General features: G+C 35.1%; 1 protein-coding gene across 4 annotated transcripts in view; it reads left to right on the forward strand.

The window, feature by feature from the left end:
* The window catches only part of STK33 (serine/threonine kinase 33), a 240,177-nt gene that overhangs the window by 117,882 nt on the left and 106,396 nt on the right, over window positions 1-15,899 (forward strand). For 2 of the 4 annotated variants that reach the window (XM_058305786.1, XM_058305789.1), the window contains exons 2-4: window positions 10,375-10,532; window positions 11,994-12,401; window positions 13,535-13,648. The exons of 1 other annotated variant lie outside the window; for it this stretch is intronic. In XM_058305786.1, the coding sequence (XP_058161769.1) occupies window positions 12,177-12,401; window positions 13,535-13,648 (339 nt within the window). In that variant the 5' untranslated portion in view covers window positions 10,375-10,532; window positions 11,994-12,176. The remainder of the gene's footprint in view (window positions 1-10,374; window positions 10,533-11,993; window positions 12,402-13,534; window positions 13,649-15,899) is intronic. One more of the 4 variants, XM_058305788.1, reaches the window with a different exon arrangement.

The raw sequence follows: 15,899 nt of genomic DNA on the forward strand, positions 1-15,899 counted from the left end.
TTTCAATGCTCCACCTCAGTATCCAAAGTGTTCTTGACTTTTCTGCTTCTCTTACCACGCTCATAGCTAATCTGTTACCAAATACTCTACATCCTAAATAACTCTAGAATCTGGCCTTTTCTCCCATTCCTGAACCTGTTTTCCTAATTAAGGCTGCAATTTCATCTTGCTTAAAGTATTGTAATAATTTCTTGTCTTTCCATCTCCAGTCTTGTTCCAACTTGCATTCTGTTCCTTTATTGGAAGTAGAATACGCTTTTTTTTTTTTAAAAGATTTATTTATTTATTTCTCTCCCCTTACCCCCCCCCCCAACCCCGGTAGTCTGTTCTCTGTGTGTATTTGCTGCGTCTTCGTCTGCTTCTGTTGTCAGCGGCACGGGAATCTGTGTCTTTTTTCATTGCGTCATCTTGTTGTGTCAGCTCTCCGTGTGTGCGGCTCCATTCCTGGGCAGGCTGCACTTTGTTTCACGCTGGGCAGCTCTCCTTACGGGGCACACTCCTTGCACGTGGTGCTCCCCTACGCGGGGGACACCCCTGCGTGGCAGGGCACTCCTTGCGCGCATCAGCACTGCGCATGGGCCAGCTGCACACAGGTCAAGGAGGCCCGGGGTTTGAACCCCGGACCTCGGGCCTCCCATGTGGTAGACGGATGCCCTAACCACTGGGCCAAGTCCACCGCCCCTGAGAATACGCTTTTTAAAAAGCACATTTTATTATGCCACTCCCTCACTGGGTAAACAGTAGTTAGCAATATAAATTTCATCCCTACTTTCAGGGAACTTTTGGTATAGTGAGGAGTGCAGACATTTAAGGGATCAAATACAATTTAGGTTATAATAGAACAGATATTCAGGCAAGACTCATGATATCAGGAAAACTTCAGAGGAGATAGATGTCTAAGCTGAGATATATAGGAAGAGTAGGAATTATGCAGATGAAGGAAGGAAAGCAAAAGAGTGTTCTAGGCAGAGAGTGCGTGTACAAAAACCTAGAGAAAACATAGGATTGCAACAAATGGAAGGAGTTCAGTGTGCTCGTAAACTTTAAATAAAGGACAGTGTGAGGTAAGCCTATGGAGATGAACTGGGTCCAGATAACACAGGTTGTGAACTGGAATGTGGCGTTAGGAATGGAGAGAACAGAATGGATTTAAGATGTGTTTTGGATAGTTTTGGAAGTAGAATGGGCTTTGTCAGTGTTGAATGTGATGACTAAGGGAGAGGGAGGACCTACTGTTTGGATTAGTTGGTCAATTGTTTGGATTAGTTGGTCAATAAAGCTATATTTCAATAGCTATCTGTTTCAAACATAGAGCTTTTCTATAATATATGTATGTAAGTATGTTTATGTGTATTAATGACCAGAAAGTAAATGGTGTTTTATAGATTTTATTTTTTTAAAATTATCTTTGCTTGATGTAAGTTTAAAGACCTAAGCTCCCCTAAATAGACTTTACTGTTTGCTTGGTAAAAATTCCTAAATGCAGACCTAGTGTCTGGGTTGATTTATTCATTTCCATAAACCTAGCCTTGCATTTCCCATCAGGATTCAGTGATGAAATCATCTCACCTTTTCTAGTCAACATTTTTCCTATAATAAGCTTAAAACTACATAGGGTTTATTCCATCACCTTTCCCAGGCTACATAAAGATTTTGCTACTTGGGACTTTCAGTATAAAGGAACCAATTCAAAGCTTTTGTAATTTTTAATTTGTAGTCTAGTGGAACATCTGACTAGTCTTCTGATGTTAGGTCCACTTTGATTTGGTCCCTATCAGATGAATTTATTTCTACGTGACTGACTTTTGCTATCTAGCTCAAAAGGCATACTTTGAAATATAGTATTCATTCAATTTGAAGGCCTGTTGGGAAGTTCATCATTTCATCACTAAGATATGAAAAGAGAATCATTGATCATTTTTACAGAAGAGGTCTAGAAAATTCATATTTTTGGACCTTCATATTCCTTTGCAGAAATAATCAATTTACAGCCACTACTTCCTGAACTATTCTGGTATTTGTTAATGGATATGTGGTTGGATATAGTATTGTTAAACAAAAGAAGCCTTTTCAATTTGAATGAGGATCATCAATCTATTTTTATTTTAGGAAATAAAGGATAAGTTAATAATACTATTTTTCAAATGTTATGAAAGATCTTTTTAATCTTCATCCTAAAAAAAAAAGGATCTGATGGTTTTCTTTTTAACTGAAGGAAAAAATCCCTTGACTTCAAGAAAGAAATCCTCCTTATTCTCAGTTGCTTTTAAAAATCTTGAACCTGTCAGTGAAATTGCGTAATCTAGTAATAACATGCCTAAGGCTTATTGCCTTTTCTTGGGCAATGGTATTAGCAAATGATGTGCTCTATCGATTTTAATCACATTGTTTTTACAGTTCTACTGCTAGGTTTCAAAAGCTCACCAAATAAATCTATGGCTACTGATGCCTCCTTTCTCTGAAAATATAATCATTTACATATTACTCCTTCTCAATCAGTTATTAAGGCATAGCGTAAACTAGTAATATTTTGTGTTTGAGAGAGTATGTCTTAGCTAGGCAAAAATGTTCTCCTTGATATTTAACATTTTAGGTATTTTTAAAAATTCATGTAAATGTGATATATGGGTGCCTTTGTAGCATTCAGAATTTAGTATATAACAAACTGCCTATGGGGCTGGTCTAGTAAGTCATTCCTTCTACAGTTCAGCTACATACATATAGTCCAAGGTCCTACAAGGTTGCATTGTAAACTAACTATGAGCCAAATAGATGGCAATTTGTATATTGAAATCCATGTAGAACAACATTTGGAGTATTGAATTGAGAGATAACTGATAAAATATTTTTCTGATCCATGGTTTCTAGAAGAGTTGCATAATAATAATAATAAAAATTTGCATTTATTAAGAGCTTCTATCTCAGGACTTTACATATATTATTTCCTATCTTTATATCAATTCTGCCCTGTAGGTATATAGAATCCATCTATATATTTGCATATGAAAAAGCTGAACCAAATAGATTGAGTCACTGGAGTTTGAACCTTAGTGTAACAGTAAATCCTGGGTTCCTTCTACTGTATCAAGGATATATCCCAATGGCATTTTTTCAGTTTCAGTATATATAAAATGGAACCATAGTGTCAGAGGATTTCTGAGATTTTAATATTCATAATTTGGGGGTGTTTAGGGTAAAACACTAGTGTTCTGTTTCTTGGGACTGATGTAACATTATTAGCAATAGGGCTGAATTTGGAGTAGACTGTGTGTGTGTGTGTGTGTGTAATATAAGGAACTTAATATTTTAATGTGGAAGTTACAGTGGGAAATTTCCTTTTTTTTTTTTTTTGTTATTTTGGCACTAATTAGAAGTAAGTCCTATATCCTATCACATGGTAATATTGACTCTAGTGAATTTGTCATTAAATTCTTAATTGTTCATCTAGATTAGATTTGGATTGATTGTGCTGACTAGAGCCTATTCTTCATACCTTCAAACTTTAAAAGTTGTGTTTTCAAAATGATTTAGTAGGTATTTAATATGTAGAGAACCAGCATTATCTACTGATGTCTTGTTATCCCTCCACTGCTGAGACTCAAATGCTTGCTTGAGGAGTTAGTGTTGGCAGTTTGGTGGCCAAAACAGCTCTTTCATCTCCAAATCTGTGACTGATTAGTGTCAGGGTTGGAAGTGCCCACACAAGGTGATTCCATTGCAGCAGGCTTTTCCTTTTGGCACCTTTCTCAGAACAAGCACCGTACGTCCTACTTTACCCAATCCATCTTTTGTGCCTGATGGAACCACTCTTCTTCAGCAAAGATGCTCTTGCTTAACCCTAATCTTTTCTTGTTTAGCTCTTCTCCTCTTTACTGAGACCCGGCTTTCCTCTTCTCATTGTTCTGGCCTTCAAATGAAACCATTTTATTATACTCTTCTGGAACACAGGCTCTGGGGCCTTGCACATGCTGGTGTCTTTGCCTGGAGAACCTTTCCTCTCCTTTTGACCAGGTGAATTCCAGCTTGTTCTTTCAGACTTAGTTTGACCATCACCTTTCCTGTGAAACCTTCTCTGACCTTTCCCTCAGAAAGTGAGCAATAACAATTTTTAAAGCAATAATATATGCCAGGTAAAGTACTACATATTTTACGAATGTCATCTAGTAAGTCCTCACAACAACCCTATAAGATAGTTACTATTATTATCATTACTTTACATATGAGGGACCTGAGCTAGTAAGTAGCAGAGGTAGAATTTGGTCTGTCTGATTCTAAAAATTGTATGTTTCCCACTAGATCATGTTACTAGTCACTCTCTTTTGTATCACCTTTATACTTTGCACATAGTTATCATTCTCTTTATCATAGTCATTATCATTATTAGCTAGGCCCAAATCTTGAGTTCTCTTTATCTCTACCATCCGGTACAATCCTTAGTATATAACAGATATTCAGAAAATTTTTGCTGAGTATGTACACAAACTATCAGCTAGATTCTCAGTTGGCTCTTTCTTATCTGTTGGAGCTCCTACTTGGGCCTGCCGTGCTATTCGCTTGACTCATGACTTCCCTCTGGACACTCTTCAGAACCCCTGCTGTTAGGGCCTTTTGTGTCTTAATGGGTAGCCCCCGTACCAGACCCTAACTCTTTCCCTGTCTTACCTGTGTTGCTAAAAGTAACAGTCATGCAACATTGGTCCCTGAGAAATGACATTCTAAATGCTTTTGTTCTGGCTATGTGGGGTTTGCATGCTGTGAGTAAGTGGTACAACATAAGAAGTGAAGAAAACAAGCTCTTCCAGAAAACAAGCATTGTTACTCTAGATGATCTGGCTAGGGAATCTGGGAAAGTTAGTATGTAGCTCACATGAATTGTTTTGATCTTGGCTACCACATGCATGTTTCATCATGAAAGAAATGAACCAGTTATTGTGTTATGCCATCTGCCAAAAATAGTGATCTGTTATTGAATAAGAGGATCTTAGTTTTAAGGTTTATTATGACCAAGATCGGTAGTTGGTAGGGTCTTGGTAAGGCCAGCAGAAACCCTTTGGGTTTGACAATCTGGTCTATCACTTAAGTTAATACTTATATGTTTATATCACACTATATTGGTGAAAACCGAAGGTCTTGTTAGAACAGTGGAGTAGAATCACTGAATCACTTTCAATCAGTAATCCTTATTTAATGGAGGCCTGCTGGCCACAAGATAACAAGGCGAATAGAACATGGTTCCTGTCCTGGAGAGCCTTATACCTCAGAGAAGTAGTTTTTGTTGTTTTTGTTTCTCTAACATTAATATTATTTCTATTGAAACTTGAAAACAGGGATCTTAGAATCTGTTTTTGGTATTCTGTCTGTAGACTGTTTGGAGTTTTCCAGCTTGCATAGCCTGACACAAAGTGTCAGATCCCTCTAAATTATGTTTCCAGGATTTGAACATGATCTTGAATGCCTTTTCTCGTATGATAGGAACATCTTAGTTAGAGGATTATGCACATATTTCCCTAGCTAACTAATTAGAAGGTTGCTGGCTTACCATAGTCCTATCAGTAGTCCTTGGAATAACTGAAGTACAATATGATCACTCCGACCACAAAATTTTTCATTAATATATTTAATTAATGCCAAATTGTTAATCAGTTATTAGCAACGCTAGGAAACCTCTCAAACTTGCCATCAAATTCCTGAATGTATTGGTTTATTGTTTATTGGATTAAGATCTCTGAGTACATGGGATCTATTTTCTTATAGGTGTCCTGGATGGAGCACAGCTGAATGTTCATGTCATGATCCTCAGATTGGTTCTACTTCTTCTGGAGTCTGTTGGCAGCATCATATTTATTGGCTGACTTAGCTACATGTAGATCCCCTTACTCACTGTTCACCTATTATTATTTGACTTCCTGAGGAGGAATAAGGTCTTATTTCCTTTTTCTTACAGTATCTTTTTTCCTACTCTTAAAGTTTTTTTTTTTCTAGCCAGGGCCACTGCTCCTCAGCACATCCTTGGAAACTTTTTCTAGCCAGTCCTCCAACTTGTCCTCTTTCTCCTCCTATCACTGCCCACCCCCTACCCCTGCCCATGTTTTTTTGTTACAGGTGAAATTCAGATTGTTTAAGGTGAATTTTGGGGTTGTAACTGGTTTGTTCTGGTCAATGGTAGGAGAGAAGGACCCTTATTATAATATTGAAACCTGCACTTCAGTTCTTTTAAATGTCTCTTCGGTCTCACATGATCATTGAAAGCACTGATAAATCTTTGTAGAGCTATAAGGAACATCAAGATATCCTAGTCTGTCCTTAAATCTCCTCTAGGCATCCTTGCCAACTGACTTCCCAATCTCTGGTTCTAGTGATTGAGATTACCCTTCCATGTATGTATGTATGTATGTATGTATGTATGTATGTATGAACCCAGGACCTCTTACGTGGGAAGCCAGTGCTCAACCACTGAGCCACATCGGCTCCTCTGAGTTGTTTTTTGTTTGTTTGTTTGTTGTTTTGTTTTTGTTTTAGGAGGCACTGGGGACTAAACCTGGGACCTCCCATGTGGGAAGCAGGTGCTCAACTGCTTGAACCACATCTGCTCCCATAGCCCTTCCTTTTATCTTTGACAGCTCTAAAATTTAGGAAGCCCTTTATATTAGATTGAAATTGGTGTACTCTCTCTTTGAATGATGTGAAAGTCTAATCTTTTATACTCAATCCTCTTTAGATCTATCGGGATCCTTCACATTCCCTTTGAAATGTGACCCCCTCTTTCTTTGATGACTCTTCCTATACAAATGCCTATCTTTCTGCCCAATCAAGCTATAATTCTGGGTCCTTCCCACAAAATCAACTCTTAGAAATTTTCATTGAGTGCCTATTATGTATAAGAAAGGACCTGTACTGGCACCAAGGCCCCTGACTTCAGGTTGCTTATAATCTGCAGAGAGAAAAGATACTGGATAACAATAGGAAATAATCAGGAAGAAGATCTCCTAGATTGACCCAGGCTCTTTGAACCAAACCTTCTTAGTAAAATTTCTGTTCTTACCTTATGCTGTCAGTGTGGGAGCCATATTTAAGACTCCTTCTGGATTATAGCTCCATCAGTGAAAAACTTTGTGCATATTAAAATAGAAAAAAAACACAACTAATAGCCACATCACCCATCGACCATTTAAAAAATACTCTGGAATAATGTAAATTTTAAATATACTGTAAATCCTTTTATAAGGCCACATAGACTCATTTCCCTAATCATACCCTTAATGGAAATAATACACAAGTGCTGGTTGCTTTAAAATTTAATGCTTGGATCTAGAAAGCAAACATGGTCCCTTTCTAGACTCTGTAAACATAATATGGAAATAAGCAAAAAGCAAAAATTCAGTCATTCAGCTTGGTCTGCATAATGTCAGATGATCCGTAAGATTTTTTTTTCTTCGCTTGAATAGAACACATTTTTGACTGAATTGACTGTTTAGGTTCCTTGTAGACATAGTCTTAGCAAAGAAAACTAAAAAGTTGCTTTTGGAGAAGAAAATTTTGGGTGTTATATCTCATAAAACTGTTGTAGTATTCATTTTTTTGAGGAAATTGCTATAAATGTATCTTCTAGGGCCAATATGTATGAGACCTTTTTATGCTTAAATAAAAGCTCAGAGATTTTCAGTATCAGAGGTGTTCCATTGACGTCTCTTAGTTTTGAAAATAAAATGAAAACATGTAGCTGAAGGAAAACTCATGCATTAAATATGAAATATTTGAAGTTATTTATATGTTTATATTATATCTAATAACTATATCCAGTCTTTGGGGACACAAATAAACTATTACATTAGAAGCTTCCTTGATTTTCTAATATATCTTTTTATATCTAAAACCCTGCTTAAACTTAAGTTCATGATTCTATAGATAAAGAGCTATTATTTTTTGTGTTTACATAATATATGTTAGATTTGTCATATTTGATTAATTTATGCTTCTGAAGTATGATTGACATCATATAGCCTATTAGATAGTAGAGTTAGTTTACCAACAAATCTTTCAGGTTAATTCATATATGAGAAAGAAATAAATGTGAGTAGACATTTGTTCTATTTTGGATTTTGTTTAAGCTAAAATAATTAGAAGTCAGCTAGCCAAAAAGAAATTAAATTTGAAATCTAACTCTTGTCAAGAAATTTTGCATGCAACTATTCAACCTATTATTTTGGAATTGCTTGGTAACAAAGTAGAATATTACTTTGGCAAATATAGTGCTTGATAGGTTGGAGAGCAGAAATGAAACTCCTCAGTGGGTGATAGGAACTTCCATACTTTCTGAATATAGCTACCAAATACTTTTTTTAGAAAACAGTTTCATTCACACACCATACAGTCCATCCAAAGTGTATAATGACTGGCTCTCAGTATAATCACAGAGTTGTCCATTCATCAACAAAATCACTTTTAGAAACCCCATTCCCCTTTACCCACCCCCTTCCCCCTTTATTGACAGTTAGCATTGTTGTGGTACCTATGTTACAATTGATGAAAAAATAGAAAATAAAACTGTTAACTATAATCTGTAGTTTGCATTAGGTATATATTTTGCATTAGGTATATATACCACCTCATTATTAACACCTTGTAATAGTGATGTACATTTGTTCCAGTTCATGGAAAACATTCTTATATTTGTACTATTAACCACATTCATCTTTCACAACAGGGTTTACTATGTTTTACATCCCATGTTCCATCCTCTAACTTTTCTTATAGTAACATACATGACCCTAAATTCTGTTTCAGTCACAACCACACACATAATTCTGCCTTGTTAATTACATTCACAATGATGTGCTACTATCACCTCCATCCTTAACTATCAAATACTTTCCAGGCAACTGATAATTCAGACATTGGAGCAGGAAAGTACTCAGAAGTCTATGTCACTGTCATTGATATTATGATAATATGATTTATTGAGAAACTGGTGAAAATTTAAGGAGGTGCTTTCTTTGCAAAGGTAAGAAAAGAGTAACTTTCCAGATGTGCAAAAATTCATCTTAAAAATGGAAATTTTAATATTTAAAGATTCTCTTGGAAATTTGTGGAAATGTGTATTTTGTAAAACTTGAAGGATATGGTAAACATGCTTTTAGGAATGCTATTTTCAATGATGGATCTCAGCTGAAATAAAGCTTTACATTATGAACACTTCTTCAGTTTTTAATAAAAAGTACTATAAAAGCAGTATTCTTAATGCATGCACAAAATGATGGCTTACACATCTGACATGGAACTTTTCTACACCTGTAGAGAGAAAGCACTCTTTTTCCTAAGTAGAAAGGTTTTTATTTGTAGATCTACCCCACTGCTCTGAGCTTTATATTTTACCTGAAATGCAAAGCTTTTTCTTCCAGGCTTGAAGTTCAATCATTTTGCGAAGTTTGTACAGGTACAGTTGGAGTTTTCTTCATCTTGCACCATATAGTAGCAAAACAAGACCAAACATTTGTAGAATGTGTGTGTGTGTTTGTGTGTGTGTTTAGTGGCATCGATTGCATTAATTTCTCACTCTACCTGTCTGGAGAGTACTTCGGATTCACCTTTCCCATGCTCATCATTATGATTTTTCATCATAGTAGAAGAATTAATGTCTGTCTTTACCAACACTTTGAGGAAAAGTCATACTTATTGGGCTGACTTGTCCAGTATTTCTACCTAAAAGTCTTAGGATACACTGTATACTTAACTTGGGGAAGTTTAAGTACACCATTTAGGATTTTTGCATCTATTCACAAAGGAGGTTGACCCGTGGATATCTCCTATACCCCCTTTTTGTAACACTATCATGGCCACAGAATGAAATAAGTGACTTTCCATTGCTCTAAATAGTTTATATTGCGACCATCTGTTCCCTAAAAGTAAGCGAGAACTCTGCTATAAAACTTATTGAATAAAATGATAAGTACTATGAAGAAAAATAAAGCAGGATGAGGAAACAAAGTGAATGGCCTGTTGTTTTAGATGAGGTGGCTAAAACTAGGTCTCTCAAATGAACAAAACCCACAATGAAGTGAGGGGGCAAGCCTTGTCAATATCCTGGGCAAAGTAAGCAGGAAGGGCAAAAGCCCTGAGTTGGGTATGGGCTTGGCATATTCAAGGGACAGCAAGTAGACTAGTATATCTAGAACAAGGGGGAGAATGGGAAGATATAAAAGAGAAATATTCTGAAAGGTTGCGAGAGGTCAGTTTATTTAGGGCCTTATGTACAAAATTCAACAAAAACATGCATTTCCTTGTCATTTCTGTTTATCTTAGGTTTTGTTCATCATATTGTCTTCTGTCTTTTTGATCTGACTGCTCATGTGGTGTATTTTTATCTTTTTTTTTCAGTTTTTAATAAAGGTTTAAGAATATAAATACTCTTCTAAGTACAGCTGTGACTACATTCTGTGAGCTTCATGGCCATAAGTCACATGACTAGCCCTATCTGCAAGGAAGGCTGGGAGATGTAGGTTTTTAATGAGCACAGTGCTACCCTGAAAAAAAATGTAAGTTTGTTAGTAAGGAAGAATGGAAGAGTGAATTTTAGATAAGATACTAGCAATAGTTTTCATAACTTTTCTGCAGAAAGACACTCAATTTGTTTTATGAAACTAAGCATAATCTTGTGTAAAACCTGACAAATGTGGCTGAAAAGGAAAACTTTATAGACTAGTTTCACTTATAAATATAATTTTGAAAATTCTAAATAAAATACCAACACATCACATTTTCAGTATAGTAAAAGAATCATTCATTTTGATCAAGTAAGGTTCATCTTATAAATGCAAGAAAACCTTTATATTAGGAAAGCTTTTAATTCAATAGAAGATTTTAAAAGATTCAATAAGAAAATAATATGAAAATCTCAATAGATTAGGATTTGATAAAAGCACCTATTTCTCATCTGAAAACCAGTCTTAGACAGCTGAGACTAGGAAGATATTTCTTTAATGAAATAAAGATATCTAACTTTCCATACTGATCAAGTTTATCTGGATTCAAAGGACAAATGTATATATTCCACATATCACCAGCCTATCAGCTTATGATAGAAAATATTCTGAAAAGATATCTGAAATCGTGTGGCACAAAATCTTCATGTACTTCTGGAATTTTTCAACATACTGCCTTATATGTACTGCAGAACACATTCCTCCATTTCTTCAGCTCAGTCTTTCCATCTTGCTACCACACAGCTACCTATGACCCTAACTAGGTAGGCTCTGCTGGACATACCTCTTCTAGACTTGGAAAAATAGCACCTGCATGTTCCTGTTTTGATATGCAAGTGTAAAAATGCAGATACTTGTAATTTTGTCTTTGACCTTTTAGAATTAGGTAGTTTTATAAAATCGGTTTATCTACTTCTTTGTAGAATGTGCTGTGGAGATTTGCTCTAATAATAAATAGACTAAGGTTTAAAGTTTGATACAGTAATTAATGTTTTAGACCAATATTTGTACATCTTTTCTGACTATAACCCACATTAAGAAATACATTTCATACTGTGACCAAGTACATACATCCATTATATACACATATTTCTATATAATTGACATAAAAGTTTCATAAAACTTACCAAGAGTCTCTGCAAAATATTCTGTTATTATCTATTCTACTTCATTAAAAATTGATATCAACTCACCAAAATTGATTTCATAACCCACTGATAGATAAAGAACTACAGTCTGAAAAAACAGTTAGACCATGCTTTTCAGCAGTTTTATGGTACTGAACAGAGAGGGTGATTCTTTTAATTGTAAAGCAAATAAATTTCAAGAATTTAATTTTGAATGATGAGAATCCATTGGTTTTTAGAAATGGTATTTCCCAATTTTGTTATAAAGATTAACTTTTCATGTCTAGGCAGGATGCTTTTGGTGCTAGTTGCTAGTTTTTCTTTGATTTCTAGGAGGGTAGTAAGAAAAAGATGATTTTCTAAACGGTGATTTCTTTTCTTTCTGCAGCTCTCATGTGTGAATATGAATCTAGTGCTTCATTAACCTAAGGACCTCACCAACTGGAAGTTACAGTTTTTGCCATCAACATATCTTATCCTTTTTGGTCTGGTTCTCTTTTTCAAACAGTGGAAACACCCCCCTCCCTTTTTTTTTTTTTTTACAAGTTGCATTTGTTACAGAGTTAAGCAAATGGCTGATAGTGGCTTGAATAGAAAATCTACAAAATGCCCCATCTGTTCATCTGTTATTCAGAAAGATGCACTTCATGTATGTTCCTATAAAAGAGGGGATTCTCCAGTTTCGGTAGTGGAAATGTCAGCTACATCAAGCATTTGTAGTTCAGAAGGTGTGGCTCTTCCAGAGAGAAATAAAGAACGAAGTACCACTGTAGACCTTGACTCTGGGAAAGATTTGGTAAATATCAAAGATTCTACATGTCAGCCCAAGTTGATGTCTCATCCCTAGCTTCATTCACATTCCCTGGGCCCTTGTCAGATAATTCATTGCCTTCCCAACTATTAAAGTAACATTTCTTCCTCACAGAAGAGGTGAACAAAGTTGGTTAGTAACTTCTTTTATGAACATTCCTAACCATTGCCCAGATTAATTATTTCTCAGGATCCTAGATAATTAAGACTATCATTCTAGCTTTTCCCCCTCCCTTTTTTTGTTTTGTTTTGTGGTTTATACAGAAACGGATTATTTTCAACCTATATTGAATGTGTATATTTGAGCATTTTCTTCACCTTTATGCAGAATGAGATTTATGGTTGAGGTTAAATATAGGGTGGTTATGGTTTTATTATTCAAGACATTTCCTGTATCAAGTTGGAATATCAAATATGCTTTACAAAATTGATATGTATTAGTTCCAAACAACCTATAACCATTCAGTTGGACTGATTTGAATGTATTCACCTTTATAAAGAAGAGGCAGTGTGGAGAACTGTAGATGTTTAGAGACTGAGACCAGTAATTTCATAAAAGCCATGTTTTCTACCCTTGCAGCTGTACTTTTTTTTTTACACATCTTTCCCAGTCGTTATTTGCTGATTTGTGTAATATAGTTATAGTATAGTATATAATGACTATTTAGATGTCTCTAGGTGAGTTGTTACTATCTATATTAAGTTATTTTCACTAGAAGCTTATTTTGTGAATGCTTGGTCAATAATTTTTAATGTATAACTTATTTGAGATAATTGCTACATTTTAAACAAGGGTGATTGAGAAAGCTATAAAGTTGCTTTCTCTGGTGATATTCAAGAATTGAAAAAACTCTGATACACATGCTGTGCGGATTATCACGTAGACTTGCCTGAATTCAGCGGATTGGTGGATGACCTGATTTAAAATTTCTTTAGCCTAATGATCTAATGAATCACATTGGGTTTATAATTTGAAGAAGAGAGTAAATTATCTTGTACACAGAAAATATTATGATATACATGAAAGATTTTTTCAGATTGTCTAAATTGAGAATTTTATTTTGTCAAAAATAATATTCTATTTTAAAGTTAATTTCTCAAATTCCTTTTTGGTCCAAGCTTTCAAAGCCCTCAACTGTCGAGAGAAAACCATCTCAGCAACAATGGGGTCGGGGTAATTTTACAGAAAGCAAAGTTCCTCACATAAGGATGGACGATGGAGCTGCTATTCAGGTATTTAGAAAGCAAACTGAGGTGTTTGTTTTGTTTTGTTTTTAACCAGCTATATGGAGTTTTAAAGTTTCTTTTCACTTAATGATTAATGTCAAAAATGATTTAAAAGTAAGTCTTTAAGGAAAGGAAGGGAAGGAAATAAAGAGGACCATTTTCAAGTATGTCTGGCTGAAGACTAATTATTTTCTCTGTGAGGAACAAAACAAAATTAGAGTCCATTTATTAGACAAAATGGAGAACATTTGGTCTTCAGGTCTTGGTTGTTTCTGAGGACAATTGTGGAGTCTTTGTATAGACCTCTTGAAGATGCAGAAAAAGAGAAGCAAACCTTTAGAAGGTTTGGCTGTTCACTTCCTTGATGACTGGACATGAGGCCAGAATGATGTCCCTTATGGACTGCTCCATCTTTTCTAGCCTGTGATGGAATAAATACCAATATTTTTCTTCTAGGATTCTAATGATTATATACAAATATTAATTAAATATTAGAACCATTTTAAATTAAAGTGACTTCTTTTTAACATCAAATAAGAAGAAAACCAAAGAAATATTTACCTTTCAATTGCATTAAAGTTAAATCACCTAAAAATTTTGTTACAAGAGAGATTTGGACATTTAATGAAGTGATCAGAAAAACTTCCTGAGAAATTTTTACTTGAAAAGTTTTAATCCCTCTTTTTAAATAAAAGACTATCATTAACAAACAAAAAACACAACAAATTTTACCAAGTTTTAACTTTAGTGATAAGAATTTTCTATAAGAAAACAATGTATTCCTTGTGAAAAATTAAGAAAATATAGATAGAAAAGTAAAGAAGAAAATAAAAATCATCAATCAAATAGAACCAATTTTAACATTTATCACCTTTCCTTCTTTTTTTTTCTGTGCTCATACAAGTTTTATCCGAATTTTTCTTGTTAAATTTTATCTGTTGAAAGATTTCAAGCATATATGTATTTTAAAGAAATAACTTTACCAGTTAGTGTTGAAGTTGAAGCTTCTCTTCCCTCATAAAATGAATAGCTTGTTGTAAAAATTTTAAACAATTCAGAAGAGTATAAAGAAAGAAGATTTTGATCATCTAAAATTCTACTACCCATATACTAGAAGAGTAGATTACTACTTTTAATTTGTTGAACATCTTTCTAGACATCAGTGTATCAACCTCATATACCTCATTTTCTATAATAGGATCATATCATGCATGCTTTTCACACTCTACCCTATGTCATAGACTACTTTGTTTAGTCAATAAAAACAGATCTACAAGATCAGTTTAACAGTAGCCTTTTAAAATTATTAGAAACAAGAAGTAATTTTTCTCTTATTTTCATCACCATATGATATCAAAGCAATTAGTTGAAAAATAAAAAGATTAGATTATAAAAAATTAGTTGAGCAATTGGACTATTCCTCTACCCCTTCCTCATTAAAAAACAATCCTATGAAAATAGCATTAAAATATTGTGTCTATGTTTTTGTTCCCTATATATTTATTATTTTTGTTTGTTTTTAAAATGTCTTTTATTTTAAAGATACGTAGATCACACAAAATGTTACATGAAAAAATATGAGGTTCCCATATACCCCAGTCTACACGACCCCACTCCTCCCACATCAACAACCTCCATCATCAATGTGGCACATTTTTTGCATTTGATGAATACAATTTGGAGCACTGCTGTACCGTATGGATTATAGTTTACATTGCAGTTTACACCCTCCCCCAGTACACTGAGTGGGTTATGGCAGGATATATCATGTCCTGCATTTCTCCCTGCAATATCATTCAGTACAACTCCAAATCCCAAAAGTGCCCCTATATCGCACCTCTTCTTACCTTTCCCTGCCCTCAGCAACTCCGGTGGCCACTGTCTCCACATCAGTGATAAAATTTCTTCCATTGCTAGAGTCACAGTAGTTCTATAGTAGAATACCAGTAAGTCACTTTAATCCATATTTTATTCCTCCATCCTGTGGACTCTGGGATGGTGATATTCACTCCACCTCTAAATTGAGAGGGGCCTTAGATCCCACATAGCTGATGGATGGAATTCTCCTGCTTGCAGCTATAGACTCTCTTGGTTCCCTGGTGTGGTGGCTGACCATCCTCACCTCCCAGTTAGCTGACCTGCTCAAGTCCAGTGAACCGGAGAGTAGGTGTTGCAGCTCTGCTGAGGCTCATGGCCCAGCTGGCACATAGACAGTCCAGAGAATCAAGTCTCCTGAGCATGCACCAACTTCAGCGTC

The sequence above is a fragment of the Dasypus novemcinctus genome, chromosome 10, assembly GCF_030445035.2.
Source record: "Dasypus novemcinctus isolate mDasNov1 chromosome 10, mDasNov1.1.hap2, whole genome shotgun sequence".
In the NCBI taxonomy this organism is placed as follows: Eukaryota; Metazoa; Chordata; class Mammalia; order Cingulata; family Dasypodidae; genus Dasypus; species Dasypus novemcinctus.